Below are 23,579 nucleotides of genomic sequence, written 5' to 3'. Positions count from 1 at the left end.
TATTATAAGATAATGTGTAAAGAAATATGTTAATATATATTATCTTATATTTCATTATTATTATATTATATTATACCGCATTACATTATTTATATTATTGTACATCACAATGTAGCATGAATACAATAGCCATTTCGCAAAAAAGAAAACACTATCACATGTTGAAACTAGAACAAAACAAATCACTTGAATCCAACACAATAGTTCATAGATTGATGCTAATAATCAGAACCTATAAGAGCTAAGAGAAAATCTTTGTAATGGCCTGATGTATCAGAACGAACAGCATTAGTTAATGGTTTTCCATATTTCTTATAATATTCTATTTTTATGTATTGCATGTCAATCTCAGTTCTTGTCACAATTATCCTTATTAGTCTTGTATCTTGAGTTCCCACACCTTTCATTGACTTGCGCAAGCTCTACCAAAAAAAAAGACATAGCTTAATTAACATTTATTTTGTGGGCATGGATTCATATATAATTTGGAAATATTAAGGAAAAAGTAATCTTAGAAGAGATGCATGCATAAAAGATGATGATGGAGTAGGGCTAGTTAAGTTGTATAGTGCCTTAATATAAAATAAATTGTATGTAAGAAGATGGAAAGAAGAAAGAAGATGTTTCCATACACACAAGAGAATAAAAAATATCTTCTTTCTTCTTTCCATCTATTTACATGCAATTTTTTTATACTTAGTGAACTAGTAGTGAGGAGGAAGGTGAGTGAAGAATAGATAATGTTTGATGAAATATTTGAAAAAAAACAATTAAATAAGAAAATAATTAGTTGTTGTATTGATTAAATTAGATACTATTTTAGAAATTAAACATTTTGGATATTCAAATTAGTTTCTATAATCTCTGGTCGATGTATGATCTCTAGTCATTATTAATAAATAGTTTTTAGATTGATATCTAATTAATTATCAAAGTTTTAACTATAAGCTTTAGAATGTAATTAGTTAGTAGCTAAAACTTTGGTAGCTAATTAGATACCAATTTAAAAACTATTTATCAATAATATAAACTACTTTAGATATCAACAATTTTTCTTTAGTTTTGAAATAATATATAATTTAGTCAATATAATAACCAATTGTGTTTTTAAATACTTTATTCTGAATTTTTTTCTTGACACAAGTTAAGGTTTGGTCTTGGATCTTGTCAAAGGTATCATCAACGAGTTTCTTATTCTCTGATTGGTGGCTTGAACCCCTAGTATGTATACACTCAATTAAAATTTACTGATAGGGCGGCGGGGTTGGTCCTTGAAATTTAAATTGCTTTTAGTTGGTTTTGGCAAGGTAGCATGTTGAGATTTTTTTGAATTTTATGTTTTTCTTTTGTTCTATGAGAGTTGGACCATTCCTAAAGTGTACAATATTTATTATATCTTTTCTTGTTGATACAAAAATTGTTTTTTTTGTCTAAAACATTTTATTTTATAAAAAAAAAACAACAAAAATGCATAAACATTTTGCAAACAAAAGGTAAAACTTGATTGAGATAGAGCATGATGAGAAACCAAATAGAAAATTCATAGGAACTTTGGAAGAAAAAATACCTTGGCAAAGTAAAGAGCAGGATCAGTAGCAGAACGCAGTATGGTCAAGAGATCATTCTGAAAAGAGCCAGATGTTTCTTTCTTTATTGCCTGCAACATGAGAACACAGTCATGAGTTGAGAATTAATGTTGAGAATCACCAAAAAGAAATGTTCTTAATTAACATTTTTGACCTTTTCCAGTGAGTGTCCATATGAAGCTATGTAAACAGAGTTAATTGCAGCCAAATGTGTGGTACTTTTCTCACTAAAAATCTCTATGAACATCTTCTCATCAGTTCCCATCCTTTTCTCCCCTGCTTTGTAGAGCTTTTTTGCATCTTCCTCTACAATTGCAGGGTCCAACTCTGGCCCTTCATAACGTGGTGTAGTTATATATGCAAGCAACAACTATATTAAAGTATCACCATTAACATCTCAACATTTTACACAACTTTTCACTACTCTCTTATCAACATTCCAAAACTACCATTCAAAAAATTATTAAATTAAAAACAATTTTAAAAACAAAAAATAGTTAGTCAAAGAGTTAAAGAATTAGTAGATATGATCTGCCCAAAATGACAATGGGTTAGGGTTATGAACTTAGAATAAAAAATTTGACGATCGATTCGATTCCATGATTCTAAGTTCATTTTATACCGAACTCAACCGAAATGGGGTTATATACATTCCTATTATGAGAAAGAGTCATTCAATTCGAACGTATCTAAATAGATACTATTTTTATATATAGATTTTTGCATCCATTCTATTTAGGATTAAGAATATGTGTAATTGAATCTTTTTTTCACTACATTGACTAATTTAGGGACTGAAAAACTATTAGTATATGAAGTAGTTTTTATTATTAATAAAATTTATAAACTAGATACGAATTTAGAAACTAGTTTATAAATTTTATTAATAATAAAACTATTTTACATACTAATAATTTTTTTAATTTTTAAAATAATCTCTAATTTAGTTAATATAGTGATTAACTATTTTTTTACCTCTAAAACTGTTTTTATTTAATGAATTTTTTTAGTATACTATGTCCTCTTGCAAGAATTATTAGTCACAAAAATTTAAATTCAGAAAATTACAAGGATGTATCATAGCAATATTTTTTTTATCAATAAAAAGGAATAAATAAATGTGAATCACTTCAGGGTTAGTCCAACTCTTATACAAATTGAAAAGAACCTCCAAAACCTATCCCCTAAAAAGTACCATAGCAACATAGTTCCTTAACACATTATTATTGAGTTAAAAATAATATATGAAGTAGATCCAAACTTTATTTAGTACAACTCACTTGTAACTTTTTGTGTATTAATGTATATGAATCATATATAGACAATGCACAACCAAAAATGTGTTTCAAAAAGATATAGGAGGGGTTTGAGATAGAAGAAAACACCTTTTTATGATCACCATTGAGTTTGTTCTCAATATCTGTCTCAAGAGAGGAATGATAAGTTGAGAGATAAACTTCTTTTAATCGTCTAAGTTGTGATGGAGTACGAGAACATATAGTTTCTGTTAAAGCTTGATTATCAACAACTGTTGTACTTAAGGCTTTTCTCACTATCTTTGCATCCCTAACTGGAGGATCATGCAGCCAAAGTGATATTGCTTTCTGAAACCATTTTCAATCAAGATCACAAAAAATTAAATGTTTTTCATTCTCACACGAAATTGGTTTTTGTTCCTAAGTTCAAATTTTAGACTTGTTAAGTATTTGTAGTAAAAAAACCTATTAGAATGAATCCTTATCCATTTTTTTTCGATGTAACAAACAAATTTTCAATGTGGACTATATTATAATAGTATAACATTCATGTTAGTGATTAGTCAACATGAAATATTTTAACATCCTAATCCACACTGAAAATATGTTTGTCAAGTAAAAAAATGACAAGAATTCATTCCAATAGTTTCTCTACTACAAGTAGCAGGAGTTCTAAAATTTGGACTAGAGACAGAAAACTAATTTTGCATGAAAAGTAGAGGAACGAAAAAATATATTTAATCAGTAAATAAAAAACTTAACACCTCATTTATTTCATTGTTAGTGAACCACAGAAACAAAAATACCTAAATAGAATTATGTTGAGGGCAACAAAATAGTGAGATTTGTCTAAGTACCTTGACACTCCCATGAAGTTCTTTTGATAAGCGTTTGGAAAGTAGTTCAGAGAAAGTGGTTTCATATTCTTGTTGAATGAGACTGCGTTGTTCTTCATTTCTATGAGCTAAGATGTTTATAACTCTAGACGTGTCACAACCAATACCTGCAAACAATAATATATTATAAGATTACTAAACTTATGATTTTTTTAGGAGAATGATATATTGTAAAAGTACTTTAACATGACATAATTAATAAGGAGAAACACAAAAAAAAAATTCAAAAAAAAAGTTTCTTTGCGAGTTTGTGTGTGTTCTTAAGAACCTTTGAAAGCTTTATGCAGCTTGACAGCATCTTCTCGAGGTGATGGTATGACTGGAGGTATGCTCAAAGTTGACATTGTCAATTTTCTCTTCTTCTTTATCTCTCTCAAACAAATTCAATGTTATTGCATAGATTATAAGTTGTTTTGTTTTGTCATTTGCTTATGGCATTTTCAATGAAACATGCACAAGAAACTTTGCTAACACTTCTTGCCAAACTCAAATGCAAAATATTACTAATATTGGTGTTTTTTTCATCATCTCAAATTTAGGTCTCAAAATATGCATCAACTAATTTAGAGGGCAACAATCCACAAATATAGTAAACTAGAGCAATGGCTAATCTAGAGTTACGTATATCCTTTTATTTTGATTATGGTATAAATATAACAAGTCATTCAATTATTCTAACATTGTCAAAAAATTAATTTAGTCAAGCAACTTTAACAAAATTATAGAACTTTTTTATGATGTTATGATTAAAGATAATAAAAACAATACCTATTTTTTTTTATGTTTCGTTATCTCCCATACTATTTGAAATCAGACTTCTTAGCAGTTGGTTCTTCATGAAGTTGTTATAGTAGAACAACATTTTAGAGAAACTTTTATGATGATATTGATTTTGAAACACAAGAGTATCTAGTTCTCTTGGATCTTGTAGGTTTGGTTAGAAATTCTCTTTATTGAAACTTCTCTTTGTAATAGAGTCGGAACACCCTTAAGTGTTTCATATTATTTTATTTATATTTTGTGGATAAAAAAAATGTCTGATCAATCATATCATAAACTTTATTTGATATTTCAACTTGTATATAGTACAATACATTTTCTCTCTCTTTCTTATATTTTCATTTTGATTGAAACATGAATATGTGTGATTGAATCACCAAATAAATAAATATCAGTATCTAATCATATATCAATTTAAAAATTATTTTATAAATTTTATTGACAATAGAAGTTAATTTATATATCAATAATTTTTTTAGTATCTAAAATAGTATATAATTTATTTAATATAATGATTAATTATTTTTTATCTTTAAAATAAATTTTTATTTAATAATTTTTTTAGTTAATATTCTAAAAATTACAGAAAGAATTGAGTTCCTAGTTATTTTAATGTATGGATTCTTCATCTATTTTTTCATTTATTTTTAGGGTTTGATTTCCACTTTTATAATTACGAGATGTGTTTGTTTGGATCTAGAATCTGAATCATCGTTTTGAAACCAGAGCTAGATATAAATATTGATTAATTTTATTTTTTTAAATTAATCTATTCACTGCAAGACAATTATGAAATAGAAATCAATTTTTAGAGATAAAAAAGAATTAGTTGTTACAGTGACTAAATTGAGACCTTTTATATGCTAAAATTATTAGTTTTTATTATTGTTAAATGATTTTTAAATTGATGTCTAATAGATACTAATCTAGAAATCATTTAACAATAATTTGTTTTATCAACAATAAAGAATGAATAAAGTGAACCACTCTAGGATAGTCCAACCCTTATACCATTTAACAATAATAATAATTTTACGTTTTTGTAAAATTCAATATATTTAAATTTATATATACAATTAATCACATTTATGTTAATTTGATGATGATTGAATCTGCATTTTTTTACCATACAAATTGGAATCTCATGTCGATATCTTTTCAATTAAAATTTTATTTCAAATTTAATTTTGCAAGTTTAATTGAATCTGTTTCTATTTTATTTCAAATTTAATTCCATAATTGCAATTGAATCTATTTCAATTTATTTTGAATTTAATTTTCTAATTTTAATTTAATCTGTTACAATTTTCTTTCAAATTTAATTCTCTAATTTTAATTAAATCCATTTCAGTTGTATTTTGAATTTAATTCTACAATTTTAGTTAAATCTGTGTCAATTTTATTCCAAATTTAGTTTTATTTTGAACTATCACTAGAATCACTATAAATGAACAGCACCAAACTGTCACATGATGCAAATATAAATAACCAAATCACTTATTCCCATGCTTGTGTCTTCCCAAACATAACTCCACTTTCCCAAAAATGGAAATTATGTCATTTTCAATAAAAAAACAATTTTTTACAAATTAAAATATTAAAATTACTTATATTTTAAAATCACTTATCAAGGATTATGTCAACAATCACTATACATTTCCATTTAGCAAAAAAGACCACATAGAAGTTAAGAAAAGAGAAATGAGATTGAAAAAAAGGTAATAATAATAAGATAAATCAGTGTATTAAATAATAAATTTATATAAGTATTACTTAATCGCTATAATTCACCATAAAAAAATCATTAAATAAAAACTAATTTTAGAGAAAAAAATAGTTAATTATTATATTAATTAAATTAAAAACTATTTTAGTGATTAAAATAATTTTTTATTTTTAAATTAATTTTTATTATGATTAAATAGTTTTTAAATTGGTATCTAATTAACTACTAAGATTTTTACTACCAAATTTAGAATTTAAATAATTGGTAGTTAAAACCTTGATAGTTAATTAGATACCATTTTAAAAATTATTTAACTATAATAAAAACTAATTTAAAAACAAAAAATTATTTTGGTCTAATGGTCTCTAATTTAGTCGTTATATCAACTAATTATTTTTTGTCCTTAAAATTGATTTTTATTTAATAATTTTCTTGTATTAATTCTTAAAAATTAAATTTATAATAAATTATTTATTCATGTATATATATTATATATGTTAAAGTTGGAGACATATATATAATAACAATAATAAAAATATGAAACATGCATACTCACATTACAATAAGTAAATTACTTCATATGATAGTCAATCTTAATCACGTAATAATTCATGAATGCAAAAAAAAAGGTATCTATCTATCATATTAAGAATTTTCTAAGCACTATTAAATTTGTAAAGTAGACGTAATTACAAATTTTAAATCACACTATAAATTACATATAAATGCCTTTAATTTTACTTTTACTTTAAAAAAATAAATATTTAAAAATATAATAAATAAATGTATAATAATCAAATAATGAAGACATGTAATTAAATACTCATTAATAATACCAATAAAACTTATTATTCTTTTCCAATTATCTAATTATTATTATTGTTGGTGGTGGTGTTGTATTTTTAATTTAATAGATAAGATATTGCTTTCAATAATAAATAATTTGTACCAATATTATGATTGAAGAAAATTGTATAAAATGTTTTTATTGAGTAAAAAGTAATGGTTAAACTTACTTTTTATATATACGTTTGTGCATATGTGGAATATTTTTTAAAATAGAAAAAAAGTAATATCCTTATCTAATATTAGTAGAATCACGCCTGTGGTGTTGACATTTATATAAAAATATTAGAAAATAATTATCATAAGATAATAATTAAAATAATAAACATAAAATTGTACAATAAAATATATATAAAAAAGTAACTATTGGAATTTATATATAAATGTGATGCTATTCTAAGTCATTAATAAGCAAAATAAAACATCTATTTCAGCATGAGAAAATGTACTTATAGGACCACGTAGATTCATATGTACACCAATTCTAACACTTTTTTTTATTATTATGTTCCTTCCTTTGTGTTTTCTAAGCATGCATAATTCACATAATCATTTTTTCTCCTCAATCTTTGGTATCCCATACTCCATATTTTTTTTAAAACAACATAAAATCATTTATAAATTACGTACCAATTATTTAGATTCTAAATTTGGTAACAAAAACCTTGGTAGCTAATTAGATACCAATTTAAAAACCATTTAACAATAATAAAAACTAATTTAGAAACCAAAAGTTTTTTTAGTTTCTAAAATGATCTATAATTTAGTCACTATAACAACTATTTTTTTTTTCTAAAATTGGTTTCTATTTCATGATTTTCTTGTAGTGTAAGTTTAACCAAAAAACATTGTCTAGAATGTAATCAAAGTCATACCAAATTCATCTCTATACTTAAAAATAAGATGTATATAGTAAGGTGCATAATTGTTCAAATCCAACTTAAACACAACAATTAATGTCCAATGTGCTATTTTATAAATAAGGAAATATATGATTCCAACAACATTCCAAACAAATTTTTAAGCAATGAATTGATCTTGAGATCAACCATGAGAGCAACATAAAACAAACATAATTAAAAATATTTTATCTATGAGATATATTTACATTGTTTTTAATTTTACAGCTCGAAAGATGAAGACAATGAGTAATATATGTCAAGCATATATTTGTGTGAAGATCCTCTTTTTCACATTTTCAAACACATTATGCTTTTATCCCCGAAGATTCCACAACAATGGTCATATACTTGAAAACCTATAATAGGATAAGTTGCTAGACATTCATCACCAAGAAATGTAGAACAACTATAAGGTTTACAATTCCTTTTTTTGTAGTAGTATGTGTAATCTTTCCTTAGTAGGAGTGTGCTAAAACTCTTGTATTATTCACGAAGTTACACATCTATGATATTTTTTTTTCATATCTTCAATAATCTTGTTAGTAATCAATAGTGATAATAAATAATACTTGTGTTCTCAGTCTCAAGGAGAGATTTAGAAAGAATAATGAAGAGTGATTGGTGCACTTTTTTGTAATCAATGTCCTAGACTCTTTCATCCAATGTAAAATTCATGAATTTTCCAAAGTTATGACCTAGATAATTGAAAATCGACAATAAAATATTTGACAATGAATTTTGTCCTTCATCATTGTTTCGAGGAACTCTTGTCTTCTTTGATGGAATATAAGTAGGATAATAATAAGAATGAAATGTTGACATCTCTTCGAGTAGATAAGTTTTGACAAATTGAATCCTCTGCATGTGATTTGTTTGTAACAATTTTACTTTAATGTACAAATAAACTTAAATCCTAAAAAAGAAAAGTGTCAAACATTAATGAAATTTTGTCTTCTCTCAGCATTGATAAAATTTTTTCTCTAAATAATAGACAAGACTTTAAAATAAAAGAGGAATATTTAAATAAAATTTTAGAATTGAAACTTACATACCCACTCATTTAAAATTTGTTTTTTCTGAATACTCAAAACAATACTATATGTTTTTAGTATAAGCTAAGTCAAAATTATATGATTTGAATAATATTTTCATACTACAAATTGTAGACTCTTTTTATTTGGTAATTCTTTTATCCATTTTCAATTCTTACATTTAATAGTAAAGACTAATAAAAATTCAACACTATTTGAAGAGAAAAACACATTTAAATCTAAGGCTAAAATGTTATAAAAGAAAAGTTTAATTCTAAAATATATTTTTAGTCATTGAAAAACTAAATTTTATTTTTGTTCCTAATAGATTGTTTCTTTACTTTTGAAAGTTATTGAAATGTTTATAAATTTTATATTTAATTTCTGAAAATAATATTTTTATATTTTGTCTCTATGGTTATATTAATCCAACTCTTAAAATAGTTTTAAATTTTTTCCTTAATTTTTTAGTTTTTTATTAATATTTTTTCATGATATATTATGTAAATATATATAAGGTTATGGTATAGAACAAATACAAAATAATAAATATTTAGGATCAAATTTCAAGAAAAAAAAAAGATGTATTCGAGATAAAGAAAATTTGTAAATGTTTTAGGAACATAAATTAAAATATATATTCAAATTATTTAAAAAAAAATTGAATTTAATTTTGAAGCAGGGAACAAAATAAGAGGTGGAGAGGGACATGTCAGTTGTACAGTGCAGTATATATGCCAGACAACATTATTTGACTCATGTGGCTGTGTGTTACAGTCCCTCAGAACTGAAAGAAAGCCAGCAGCTACAAAGATTGCAGCATTGCACAACAAAGAAAAAGGTCATAACTTCATTATTTCACGATTGCGCACAAATCATCACACCCCACATCACAACTTTTGAACAATCTTCTGCCATTACCTCTTGATTTCATCTGGGCACACTCACATCACCATTTTTAATATTATTTTTCATTTGGGTCTGATCAATTTGTGTAAAAATTGAACTTTTTTCACTTTTTTCTTATTTTTGAATTTTGTCCCTCTTTCTCTCTCCAGAACTTTGGCTTTTAAGTTTCTCTCTCTCTTGATGTTGTATTATTTGTCAGATATTAATGGGCACTGCAGATTCCTGTGGTTCGCAACTTTGGTTGTGGCTTTTTCAACCCCAGCTGTCTTATTTGTAGCAAAGCAGTTGTTGGGATGGGACCAAATTGACCCATCCTGCATCTGTGTGTAGGTTTTCAAGACAACCATCAATGTCATTTATGATTTGGGTGTGAGTTCTACCCTTGAAATTTTCACCACATGCTAGGGTTTTTACTTAAACCTGAATTTATTATCTGTTTTAGGTTGTTCTTATCTGTCCTTATCACATTGATTGTGAAATTTATTTTATTTTCTTCAGGCTGAAATTAAGTTAGTTGCAAATGTAGTATTATGATAAGTTTTCTATGTGTTTTTGGAAAAAGAATTGGTGGGTGAATTTCTCCTTTACGGTCACATCTCGGACTTAGGTTTTACTTGGCCGTGAATGTAAAATGTTAGGTGCCGTTAAAGAAATCTTTTTATTGTTGGTTGGTTAATGTGTCAGAAGCTTGACAGTGCGTGTGACTTTGTGCATCCATTTTTTGTTTTGTTTTTTCTTCTCTTTTGTTTTTTTATGAAACTCTGCTTACATTATTTTAAAGTGGAGATTAGTTGTTAGTTCATTGAACTCTTATAGTGGAGAGTAATTCATTGGATGTTAGTAGGATTGATTTTCTTGCTTCTATTAAGTTGTTAGATCAAAACTGTTGAGATTAAGAATATTTATTGGATTTTGTATTTGAGTGCAAGGTGGTTTTATTAACTTCCAATCTGAGAAAAAGACTTCAAACCAAATTGATAATCAGTGTTTATATCCTTACACACTTTTTAACTTTATGAGATTTTAACCCTACATGTCTGACTTATTCTGAGATCTTGATGCCTAGTTAGTTACTGCTAATTACTATCTGTTACATAGCCGATGCTGAGGGTGTTCAGTGAAAATGAGTTTTACAGTAGCTATACTTGTGGGTGAAAGTTTTGTGGACCTGTGCTGTTAAAACAGTTGTTATCAGTAGGCCTATGGTAAATTGAAGTGTTTTTTATTGAATGGAAAATAGCAATTTTGAATGTCCTTTGCTTTCCCTTGTAGTCTTATCTATCCTTCCTTCTTTTGTTTGTTTCTGAAAGGTCTTTTTCTCAATCTGAAATCCTAGCTGGTAATTACCTTGGTTTCATTGACTAGCCTTCACATTAATTTTGTAGATTTCACTTCTCTTAAACTGGCATGTACTGCACCTATGATTTTATGGTTGTCAGACTGAGATATTTTTCATTTCCTAACCGAACCTTATTTGCCCTTTCATTCATCAACCAGGTCAGAAATACACAAGTGTCGGATTCTCCCAATTTTGAAGCAATTCACCTTTGAAATTTCACATACCTCATAAGATTTTTGGGATTCTGTTGGTATTGAGCTTATTTCAGCTTCCTGCAATTTTCTGCACACCAGGCTGCTTCTTGTAGTCCAACATATCTGCTCCCTAAGTTTATAGCGTGCCGGCAAGGTTAAATTTGTGGTACTCACCATAGAGAAGACCAGAGTTTGTGGTATATAATATAAGAAGGCCTTGACCAAGATTTAGACCAGTTAGGTGGGTAGAAACCTTTCTTCTCCTTGGAATCAAATTCAGTATTTGCTTCAGACAAGACTAGATGACTGTGGATGAAGTGGATAGTAGCTCTGAGTGGAGCAGAGAGCAGGATAAAGCATTTGAAAATGCCTTGGCAACTCATCCGGAGGATGCCTCGGATCGATGGGAGAAGATTGCAGCTGACGTGCCAGGGAAGACTATAGAAGAAATCAAACAGCATTATGAACTCTTGGTTGAAGATGTTAGCCAGATTGAATCTGGTTGTGTGCCTTTACCATCTTATAATTCTTCTTCAGAGGGCTCAACAAGCCATGCTAGTGATGAAGGAGCAGGCAAAAAGGGCAGTGGTCTTGGGAATTACAACAGTGAGTCTAATCATGGAACTAAGGCTTCAAGATCAGATCAAGAAAGACGGAAGGGGATTGCTTGGACAGAGGATGAACACAGGCAAGTTCACTATTAATTATATATTTTTGGAAAATCCTACATGCTGCTAATTCTAGTATAGGTTACATTTAAATGGTTATTCTTTTCATCTCAACTTTATTATCTTTAAACACATGCTTTTGTTATTAGTTCAAGTTTTATCTAGTTGTGTACTGGACTCTGTATACAATCGTATGCAATCTGAACATTAAGATATATTCTAGTCACAGTGTGCTTATGCACCTAAAAGATCATAAAACATAGGACTGCAAGATTTCACCAAGATTTCACTGAAAATGTAAAATTATACTGACAATATACAAAGATAAAATAGGAAAAAAAATTGGGAAGCATACCAAATTTTGACCCAGTACACCAAAATACTAAACCAGCCCCAGCCCCAAAGATGGGGAAGATGTGCTGAGATGTTCAGGGAATCAGCCAGACAGCAAAATAGAGGGTCCTAGAGATGGGGTAGGACGGCAAGCAAAACAGATGGTGTGGATAAAACAAAATGTAATCTTCTGTGACCTGCAAAATGCTTGGATGAGATGTGGGTCTGTTTTGGGAAGATAAACTTAGGGCCCAAAAATGGGTTTAAAATCCTGATTTGTGCAACCTACAACCGAAAATCCTCCAACTTCAGGATTAATACTGGCACAATCTTGCAATTTCACTATGATTTTGCCTATTGGTGATTTCAGATGCAATTCAGACCGGGACAGGGCTGCAGGATCTTAAGATCATGGGGATACAGTTAATGAACTAGTTTGTGATTTTAACAGCATTGGTTGCTTCCATTTGGTTTATTGTTCTTATTGTCTATATTTATTTATAATATACACTTGTTTGCTGGAATACTTTCATAACAGTTCATTTTCCGGAGTTTGCTGGAATACAGTTTTTAAATGACAATTTAGAGTAATTATGCCTCATTAATGCGTTTGTTCTGTTGTGTTCATAACAGTTCATTTTCCGTAGTTTGCTGGAATACAGTTTTTAAAGACAATTTAGAGTAATTATGCCTCATTAGTGCGTTTGTTCTGTTGTGTTCATTGTGTTATAATAACCACTAGTCGACCTTTCAATTTCCAAATACGTTATTCTTTTGTTTTTTCAATTCTACACTTTCCTTAACCAGGACAAAGAACCTAAACTGTATTTGAATGAGAGTTTAGTTATTTTAATCTTCAGTGCAACATTTTTGAAGACTTAAAATCTATAGAAGTGCAAATATATGATTTGCACTTAAGAATGTTCTATGTAAGTAGATCTTTGCTGATGTACTGATTTATGTTATTTGGTTCTTATTTCTTGCTTGATTGATATACTTTGTGCTCATGTTTGGGTCATGTCAATTTGTTGTGCTCATAACAGTTAGTAGTTGATAATGACTTCAAGGAATTACGGTTTCATCTTACTATAGTAAATACAATTATAGGAAGAAGCTTACATGTTACACCTTTTGTGGAGATGCTCCTACAATCTTCACTTTAATAGTTGTGGTCTGGATTGAAGGTTAATCTTTTGGTTCCATGAACAGCCAAATAACTAAGTTAGAGCATCTAACAGTACCAGATCTTTTAACTGCAAAAAAATGAACACTTTTATCCTTGTCTTGTTCAATCACCAATGCAAATAGTATTTTGCATCCATAAATGACAAGGAATTGTGTATATATGGATTAGGGTTCTGTTAGGACTCAGTTTTGCTATAGCTTGGAAAGTGTTATATTGAGATTTTGTTCGTACTGGACTGGATCATTCTTCTGTAGTACCATTTCATAATTTCGTTTCAAGGTATTGTTCAGTATCTTTAGGTTATATTTTTATGATTTTGAGATGTTTACTTGTAGAAAGAATAAATTGACCATAGAAATTTAGGTAGACCAGTTAACCTCAAATATACTGTGTTGTGTTGCAGATTTCTCTGAAATAGAAAAAATTAAAAAATATTGTCTCAAGTCTTTCCTAAGACAATACATTTAAAACAAAAAAGAAATTGGGCTACCCACATGCTATTATTATCAATAGCATGTATTAGTGACCTGTATAGTCCTTTGCTGATTCCAGAAAGCTATCACGTGACGTTTTTCTTTTCATGATTGTTGTAGTTGAAATAAATGGTGAAATTGTGGGAAATTGCATGCTATAGTGGCACTATGACAATTGGAATTGAAAACCACTTTTTGTCCCTCTTCAACTATTTGATTTTGGGGTAGAAGTGCGAATTTTACTCCCTTTTCAGGTCTAAAGCTGCTTTCCCGATTCTCACCTTCTGTCTCAAAATACAGTCACTATTTTCTCAATTCTGAAGGACACCTGTCCACTGTTGTCAAAGACATTATTTTCTCCTGCCTTTTTCTAGCAATCTCTTCTGCTGCATTCTGTCTCTGTTTGCAGCCAACATTATGGCCACCTTGGTTCTTTTTCTAACCCTTTTCTACTGTAGTCATTATTTACTTGTATGTTTCTCTTAAGACAACTTTTCCTTGTTAATTATGAATATATAATGAATTTTGAGTACTTAACCTCTGTCATTTATTTTTATGTAGTATAAATTATATAAAATTTAGAAAATATCACGTTAATGGCCATCTTGCTGTGTTGCTATTTGATATTGATAACTATGCTATATGGTAAATTGGTAACTTAGTTTCTAACTTATCTGAATTTCGATGCAATTCCTTGTAGTCAAAGCCTCAATGAAAAATGGAAAATCCATGGCCATATATTGTGGTTTCATGCACTTATTGTGGACAAAATAGAGAATGACATGGACTGTTGAAGGAAAAACAAATTGTAATTTGGGAACCTGGGAGTGAGTTAGGTCACCTTGACCTGTTAAGCCTATTCCACATTGGATCAGATTTGCGGATTAGGGTTAAGATCTCTTAGGAAGTGGATTAATGGCTAACTCAATCATACAAAACCGACTTTTTAGGTGAGGTTTGCATTCACTTATATAGCATAATTCATATCTATAGTCGATATGAGATCTTCAACATACCTACTCGAACATGGAACTAAATATTTGTGAGTGATCTAACACCAGTCTAATAGAGGATGACACGATAGACTCCACAAATCTTGTTATGATAGACTCTAATACCAACTTGAACTATGTAATGAAAAACTATTTTATTGACAAGAATCACACTCTTTAAAATAAGGAAATAAAAATACGCTGAAATGATTAAGAGATTCTAATGATATTTTCTCCTAATCACTATGGAGATATTGAGAGAATACTTCTATTTTAATAATCTGGTATTTACAACACTCTCCTTCAAGTTAGTAAATGAATATCAATAATTCCCAACTTGTCTACAAGATCCTAAAATCAGTCCTAAGGAAGCCTCTTACTAGAAATGTTTGCTAGTTGAAGTTTTGTAGGAATATGGCTTGTAACAACAAGACCAATGTCATTATTATATTTGATGAAATGCTTGTTAATTTCAATGTTTGGTCCTATCATGTTGTTCTCGTTATGGGCAATGCTCATGGTTGACTTATTATCACAGTATAATTGCATAGGGATGTCAATATTTATTTTAAGGTCATCTAGTATGAGTTTCATTAAGAGTCCTTCATACACACCCTGAGCAAGGACTCAAAATTCAGTTTGTGCAGTAGTACAAGATATATTTTTTTGCTTCTATTGGTTACCAGACTTCCTCCAAGAAACATACAATACCTAGAGGTAGATTTTCGTTAGTAACATAACTTGTATGGTTTGTAGTAGTTTATATCTTCAAGGTCAAATTATTTTCTTTTTTGAATAGTAGCCTCTTTCTTGGACTTGACTTCAAGTACAGAAGAATTTTGTCAACTGTTTGCTTTTGTTTTTCTCTTGGATAAACTGACTTAACACTCTAATTGCATAAGTAATACCTCATCTCGTATGCGATAAGATAAATAAGTTTTATTACCAATATCTGATATTTAGTCTTTCTACCAGAGAACTTTCTTTACTTCCTATTTTGTGATTCTCTTCAATGGGCACTCCTGAGGTTCTACATCCTAGCTTACTTGCTTCTTTGAGGATATTAAGTACATATTTTCTTTGGGAGATGAAAATCTCCTTTTTGAAATAAACAACCTCTAATCCAAGGAAATACTTGAGTTTTTCTAGGTCTTTCATTTCAAGTTGGGTTGCCAACTTTTTCTTTCAACCTCTAATGTCATTGTTTCATCATCTTTTACAATAATCATGTCATTCACGTAGACCAACATATAGTGAGTTTATTTGTAACGCAGTGCTCTATGAATAAAGTACGATCTCCTTGGTTTTGCTTGTATCTTAAGGATACCATTTCTTTTGTAAATATCCTAAACCATGCTCTTGGAGATTGCTTAAGACCATATAAAACCTTCTTTAGGAGACACATCTTATTCCTTCCACAACGAGTTTCAGATCTTGGAGGAATCTCCATGTACACTTCTTCTAAAGCTCCATGAAAGAAGGCATTTTTCACATCCAAGTGGTGTAAATGCCAAGCAAAATGAGTTGCCTGAGCAAGAACAACTCAAACTAAGGGAATTTTTGCTACTGGACCAACTGTCTTTTCATAGTCCATCCCGTAAGTTTGAGTATATCACTTTGCAACCAATTTGGCTTTATATCAGTCTTTTATCCCATCTACACCCTACAGTAACCTTGTTGTCTCCTATGTAGAGTTTCTTTCTAATGCATTCATCTCTTTCATGGATTCTTCGACCACGGTAGGGATTTATGTGACATCATTGGAAACAATAAAACTTTGATGTTTCTAAGAGAGATTGAGAAATACTGAGAAATAGGATATTTAACAGGTGATCTTTAACCCTAGTAACATCAACGCAGACATATTGAGAAAGAAGATATTTAACATGTGATTTTTTTCCCTTTCTTAATGAAATTATTAAATTCTTAGTAACACTTCTTCACTATAATCTTTAGAGATGCTCACCTCTGAGTTAGACAACTCTTTTTAATCGAAAGTCAAAGTGGGTTGTTCTTTAATATTTCTTAATATAGGTTGGTTCAGTCCCATTTGTGGTGACTTCATCTCTTAGATTTCGAGCATCTTGTGAAGACAAATATGATAGTGACATGAAGGAGAGCTCCTCCACTTCAAATGTTTTCTCCTCCTTAAACGGAGGGCTAACTAAAGAGATTTTGTTTCATATCATTTGACATCCCTAGTGATAAAGACGAAATGACTTTGATGATGATAACATTATGATTATGAAAAAAGCTATATCAAACAGTTAGGCTACAACTCTTTCTACTTAAGAGTATAATATGCTAAGTGCTAGAATTTAATTGTGACTTGGTCTATCTGACTTTCGTCATGGGATAATTGATGCAACCCATAATAATATCCCTCTTAGAGTTGCTCTACTAAATTCTATAGTAACTTGGTCCACTTAACCTCAATCATGATTCAATTGATGTAACTTGTAAGAATCTCCCTCTCAACAATTGCCTCGTTCGGAATCAAATTTTGGATTTGTTATTCTTTTGAAGTAAAAGAAGAAATTGGGCAACAACCAAATCATCTTCTCATATCAATAAGTTATGCAATTAAGTAACTTATTCTTGTCTGCTAGAGAAAGTGAATCCAATTGGATACTTTATGAATAGATTATTGTAGATTTCCTCTAGTAAGAAAGATTACAAATAATTCCTAACAAGATTTCTCATCACTGGTCTGTAATGTTGGTAATTTGAAGTAACTGCATATTCCTGGACCGAATTTGTCATTACTCTGTAGTTTGAATATAGCTTTCATGAAAGAGGATATAATATTTATGTGTGTTATCATTTAATGGATTAGATTGGACCGAAAACGAGATAGAGTGCAGACACAGGAAAGTATTTTTACTTCAGAGTCTCCATACATAATGCAGTGACTGACTTATAAATTCATATTAAAACCAAGATTATGAGAAGTCTACTGAATTTTACTCTGGACAACCTACAAGTAATTATTAACTCAAAGTGGAAGAATGAGCGAAAGAATTGCTGATTCGTTTTGAGGGTTAAAATGACAAATGATGGTATTGACATTGAAACAAATTTGTAAGATTGTTATGTACTTTTTTAAAAAAATTCAGAGATCAAATTGGTTTTAAAAATATAGCACATAGAAAAAATAGTAAAAGATTCTTAGGTGTTGTAACAAATTTTTTATAGGTAGCCTAGCCCCCATAGTTACATAGAATAATTATAGTTAGTTGGGGGCTGACATAATAAAAGGGGTTGAAGGAAGATTTTATCTTGTGATTTGTGAGGGAAATCAAATTGTTGTGGGAGAATCCATGCCTCAAAAATCCTGCGAATTATTTGAACTTTTTTAGTCATTAGAAACACTTTTCTCTTTTATCCAGTTTCTGTCAGATTGAGCATGGAGGTTACCTGTTGTGCTATCTATCATTGTGGCTTGAGGTTTCTTCTGAAACCTAGAGAACTTGTAATGGTGCATGTGTTACCTGGGATAACTAGTTTACAGAAGGGCATTTGTTACACTTAACTAGTTAGCTTAAGTAAGCAGCAAAGCTGTTACTGATGGTACCTCTACCTTGTAGAATAGTCTAAGCTAACTGTTGATTTTCTTTGGATTTCTTCAGTTAGGAATTACAATCTGAGGATCAGTGATTGCATGGTGTGTGAATTTTACAGTTTATGGATACTGTTATTGAAGGGTTCTCTTTTTTTGATCTCAGATACATGCTACTTATTAAGCTTGATTTTGTTTTAATATTTCAAATTGTTTGAACAGGTTATTTCTTCTGGGCTTGGAAAAGTATGGGAAAGGTGACTGGAGAAGCATATCTAGAAACTTTGTGGTGACAAGAACACCTACACAAGTTGCAAGCCATGCCCAAAAGTACTTCATTCGATTAAACTCGATGAACAAAGATAGAAGGCGATCCAGCATACATGATATCACCAGCGTTAACAATGGTGATGTTTTAGCTCCACAAGGACCAATTACTGGTCAGACAAATGGTTCTGCTGCCAATTCTACTGCCAAAGCAACCAAACAAGGCACCCCGGCCTCAACCGGGGTGCCAGGAGTTGGAATATATGCTGCTCCTACCATTGGACAACCTGTAGGAGGACCCTTGGTATCTGCTGTCGGCACCCCGGTGAACCTTCCTTCACCTGCACACATGGCATACGGCGTCAGGGCCCCAGTTGCCGGTGCAGTTGTGCCTGGTGCACCAGTAAATGTGATCCCGGTGACGTATGCCATGCCACATACATCTGCTCCTCACAGGTGAGTTGCTGCTAAGAGGCCTTAATGTACAAAAGCAAGAAGAAACTAGTGGTGGCTTCTGCAGTTGATGTAATTCTTTTCAAGACAATTGCTTTTTGCTTATTATATGCAACAATGGGTTATAGGCATAATCAGTCCTTTCAAATAAGCCATCTGAGGAAGCAATTGAATGTATTCGCATAGGCTGCCATGGAATGCTTGACAGCCTTGACATAGAACAGCATAAAAGTACGGTTGTTTTGCAGACATTTGATTGCTATTGTTAAACCGTGCTACAGAGGAAGGTTCTATGGATTTCAAGTGTAAATTATTGTTGCATTCTCTTGGTTTTTGCAGGAATTTTTTTTATCAACGAAGAATAAATTAAATAAAACGGAGCATTTCGGAATGGTTCAATGCTTATAGAAAGAACAGAACAAAACTTGTAATTCTTATCCCAAAAACTTACACAGATATCAAACTTGTAGGAAGTATAAAATGTTCAATCATCAATGATCTACCTTAATTTCACGTGTAAAGTTATTACAATTGGAGTAAAGGTCCTATGGTCTAGTGATGAGGATATTGGACTCTAAATCCAGTAACCTGAAGTTTTGATAGGACTTTTTTCTGACAAATGATTATTACTTGAATTGTCAGCATAGTTGAGATATAAGTTACATAAAATGGTTTCAGTAATACTTGTTTCCCATGATTTTTTTCTGACAGATGATTGTTGTTACTTGAGTTGTCAGCATAGCTGAGATATCAAGTTATATAAAATGGTCTCAGTAATACTTGTTTCCCAGCAAACAAAATTTAATAATAGTAGGAATTGATTAGAAAAAAATTAACTTCAACCAAATGCTTTCTTATTTTCAAAACAACCAAAAATCAAAAGTAGAAGACAACTTTTCAAAAGGTTGGTTAGAGTTTTATAAGTGATCCGTGATTGGCACTTAACTTTCAACTGAAAAAGTGGCAATCGAAGGGCAATATTTGACTTGTGTAGCACAAAAAAGGGAAAAGCAAAATTTGAATGATGCCTCTATTGTTTCACTTTTGAATGGATGAAAAATTAAGATATTGTTTGTATTAAAATTTTAGCTATCAACTAATTATATTCTAAAATTGGTATAATTAGATTTTAAAGTTGAGTTAAAATTTGGATAACTAATTATATATTAATTTAAAAATTATTTATTAATACTAAAAATTACTTAATAATATCTATTTAATTAATATAATGACTAATTATTTTTATTTTTAAAATTAGTATTTATTTAATAATTTTCTTGTAATGTAATTAATAAGATTGGACAAATGAAACTCCCATGATCGAGATTAGCAGCTAAGTATATAAACTCTACATCTACTTTTGCTTCTTCGGAAGGTTTAATTGGTTCAAGGAGAAATTTTAAGAAAAAAGTAGATTTTTTATTGAGTCTTTTTTAAATGAAAAAAATGCCATACAAACAATGTCCTAATTTTTCATCCATTCAAAAATTTTATAATACCAATGTAAATTGTTTGGTACTTTAAAAAACATACAATTTTACTACAAGAAAATCATGAAATAGAAACTAATTTTAGAAACAAAAAATAATTAGTTGTAGTGACTAAATTATAGACCATTTTAGAGACTAAATTTTTTTTTGTTATATCTAAATTAGTTTTTATTATTTTTAAATGGTTTCTAAATTGGTATCTAATTAGCTACCAAGATTTTTGTTACCAAATTTAGAATCTAAATAATTGGTAGTTAAAACCTGGTTAACTAATTAGATATCAATTTAGAAACTATTTAACAATAATTGAAACTAATTTAGAAACCATTTTTTTTAGTTTCTAAAATGATTTATAATTTAGTCACTATAACAACTAATTATTTTTTGCGTCTAATTTTTATTTCATGATTTTCTTGTAGTGTTTTATTTTATGGTAAAATTGGTATGTAATTAACTATTATGATTTTAGCTACTAATTATTACTTAAGATTCTAGAGTTAGTTGCTAAAATCTCAATATCTAATTAGATATGAATTTAGAAACAAAATTATAAATTTTATTAATAATTTTTTTAGTTTCTAAAATAATATATAATTTAGTTAATATAATAACTAATTATTTTTTTTTAAATTAATTTTTATTTAATGATTTTCTTCTTTCTTTTTCTACATAGTGTATACAAGTTAATTTAAATTTGTGGAGAGTGTTTCTATTTAAAAGCTTATATTCAAAAACTTAGCTCAATTCATTGATGTTGTTTTCACTTACCTAAAATAGCTGTCTTGGCATCATTCTCACGTTTGGATTTCTTGGATTCAGATCACTTGCAACACACAAATTTAAAGTCCAAATAATTAACAACTTTCTTCTTACATTCACTATATATGAAACTCTTATCTACCACAAAAAAAGTTACAGTAATGGCTTATTATGCTTCCTACTCTATCACTTTGATCCACCTTTGCACCATTTTTGCTGCTGCAAGCCTTGGCAATGGCTTGACAAGACCCAAATTCTCATCCATTCTAGTCTTTGGGGATTCAACAGTAGACACAGGCAACAACAACTACATTGAAACTTTGGCCAAGGGAAACCATTTTCCTTATGGTAAGGATTTCCCTGGCCATGTTCCTACTGGTAGGTTTTCTAATGGAAAACTGGTTCCTGACTTCATTGCCTCAATGCTGAACCTCAAAGACACTGTTCCTCCTTTCCTTCAACCAAACCTATCAGATGAAGATCTTCTAACAGGAGTTAGCTTTGCATCTGGGGGATCAGGTTTTGATGATTTCACCACTGCTTTAACAGCTGCCATAGCAATGTCCCAACAGATTGAATACTTCAAAGTTTATGCAGCAAGACTCAAGGGCATTGCAGGAGAACATGAAGCTAAACAGATACTCAGAGATTCTCTTGTTATTATCAGTGCAGGAACCAATGACTTTCTCCTCAACTTTTATGACATTTCCACTAGAAAATTGGAGTTCAACATTGATGAATACCAAGATTTCGTGCTGAATAGGCTTCAAATATTCATTAAGGTAGTCTAAATTTTTTAACCATATCATTTACGATTTGATCATTCGAAAATGTTTACCTTGCTTTAATTAAAGGTTTGGTTTTGAATAACATCTAAATTTATTTCTGCTCGTTTTTTTTATTCTGAGTGGTGCATTGACTCTCTGGCCTGACTTGTATGTTTTCGATTAAGTGAGTTTTTGTAAGGTTTTTTTTTTCTAGTTTTATTATTCGTTTTTTTCATAGTTTTGTAAGGTTTTGGAAATATGGAATGAGTTCGGTGTGTTTTGTTGTGTTATGTCCTGTATAAGGGTTGGACTACCTTTGAAGTGCTTTACATTTTTTCTTGGTGATAAAAAAAAAACTTTCAGTCTAAAATAACACATGCTGTACTTTGTGAAAAAATTGTAGGAACTATACGATCTTGGATGCAGAAAATTTGCTGTTTCTGGGCTTCCTTGCATTGGCTGCATACCTATTCAAATAACAAAGTCATTGAGTTTGAAAGATAGGAAATGTGTAGAGGATGAGAATTCAGATGCAAAGCAATACAATCGAAAATTGGCACGGCTATTGCTTAAAATAGAAGCAATGCTTCCACAAAGCAAAGTTGTTTATGCAGATATATATGACACATTGATCAACCTTATCAATCACCCACAAAAATATGGTAAGTATTACGGACTATGTTATACCTTTTAGTAAAGAAAAATTGTGAAGTAATATTTTTTTTTATATATAAACTTTCATGTTATACATCGTTATGTAACTTGACATCTCAACTAAACTGACATCTGAGATAACAAGAATCATATGTCATCACACATATTTATAATTCAGTGTTTTGACATTTAACAATTCAGGTTTGAAGGAGACGAATAAAGGGTGTTGTGGAAGTGGGTTGTTTGAAGTGAGTCCATTGTGCAATGAATTGAGTTCAACATGTGATGATCCTTCAAAGTATGTATTCTGGGACAGTGTTCATCCAACGGAAGTTGTCTACAAATATATTGCCAAATACATAAAAATGGAAGTTCTGCCCAAGTTCCAATTTGATTGGGATATATAGAATGTGATACGTGGTTATTTTGGATAGAGAAATAAATAAATAAAAACAAATTTGAATTATGTGTTTATTTAGTTTACTGTTTAAATTCCGTATATATTTATTCCTT

General features: G+C 29.7%; 3 protein-coding genes across 5 annotated transcripts; 2 read left to right on the top strand and 1 right to left on the bottom strand.

The window, feature by feature from the left end:
* Nucleotides 1-218: 218 nt before the first annotated feature.
* Nucleotides 219-4,082, bottom strand: LOC137805733 (annexin D5-like). Its single transcript, XM_068605666.1, has 6 exons — nucleotides 4,007-4,082; nucleotides 3,700-3,845; nucleotides 2,972-3,190; nucleotides 1,741-1,956; nucleotides 1,568-1,657; nucleotides 219-422 (listed from the first exon to the last, which is right to left on the bottom strand). The coding sequence occupies exons 1-6, from the start codon at nucleotides 4,080-4,082 to the stop codon at nucleotides 219-221; spliced, it is 951 nt and encodes a 316-aa protein (XP_068461767.1).
* Nucleotides 4,083-9,746: 5,664 nt separating this feature from the next.
* LOC137806126 (transcription factor SRM1-like) lies at nucleotides 9,747-19,717 on the top strand. Of its 3 annotated transcripts, XM_068606087.1 has the most exons (4): nucleotides 9,784-9,864; nucleotides 10,132-10,299; nucleotides 11,430-12,153; nucleotides 18,899-19,717. In XM_068606087.1, the coding sequence occupies exons 3-4, from the start codon at nucleotides 11,768-11,770 to the stop codon at nucleotides 19,401-19,403; spliced, it is 891 nt and encodes a 296-aa protein (XP_068462188.1). In that variant the 5' UTR covers nucleotides 9,784-9,864; nucleotides 10,132-10,299; nucleotides 11,430-11,767; the 3' UTR covers nucleotides 19,404-19,717. The 3 variants fall into 3 exon arrangements, with proteins under 3 accessions (XP_068462187.1, XP_068462188.1, XP_068462189.1); XM_068606086.1 differs by lacking the exon at nucleotides 10,132-10,299 and having other exon boundaries at nucleotides 9,747-9,864; XM_068606088.1 differs by lacking the exons at nucleotides 9,784-9,864; nucleotides 10,132-10,299 and adding an exon at nucleotides 11,243-11,271.
* A 2,042-nt stretch (nucleotides 19,718-21,759) lies between these two features.
* On the top strand, nucleotides 21,760-23,529 carry LOC137805732 (GDSL esterase/lipase At2g30220-like). Its single transcript, XM_068605665.1, has 3 exons — nucleotides 21,760-22,427; nucleotides 22,816-23,074; nucleotides 23,268-23,529. Exons 1-3 carry the CDS (start codon nucleotides 21,771-21,773, stop codon nucleotides 23,471-23,473), a joined length of 1,122 nt encoding a protein of 373 aa, XP_068461766.1. The 5' UTR covers nucleotides 21,760-21,770; the 3' UTR covers nucleotides 23,474-23,529.
* Nucleotides 23,530-23,579: the final 50 nt, after the last annotated feature.

Source organism: Phaseolus vulgaris, chromosome 3 (genome assembly GCF_000499845.2).
Source record: "Phaseolus vulgaris cultivar G19833 chromosome 3, P. vulgaris v2.0, whole genome shotgun sequence".
Lineage (NCBI taxonomy): Eukaryota > Viridiplantae > Streptophyta > Magnoliopsida > Fabales > Fabaceae > Phaseolus > Phaseolus vulgaris.
The sequence above is the reverse complement of the archived record's forward strand: the minus strand, read 5'-3'. Positions and strand labels throughout refer to the sequence as shown.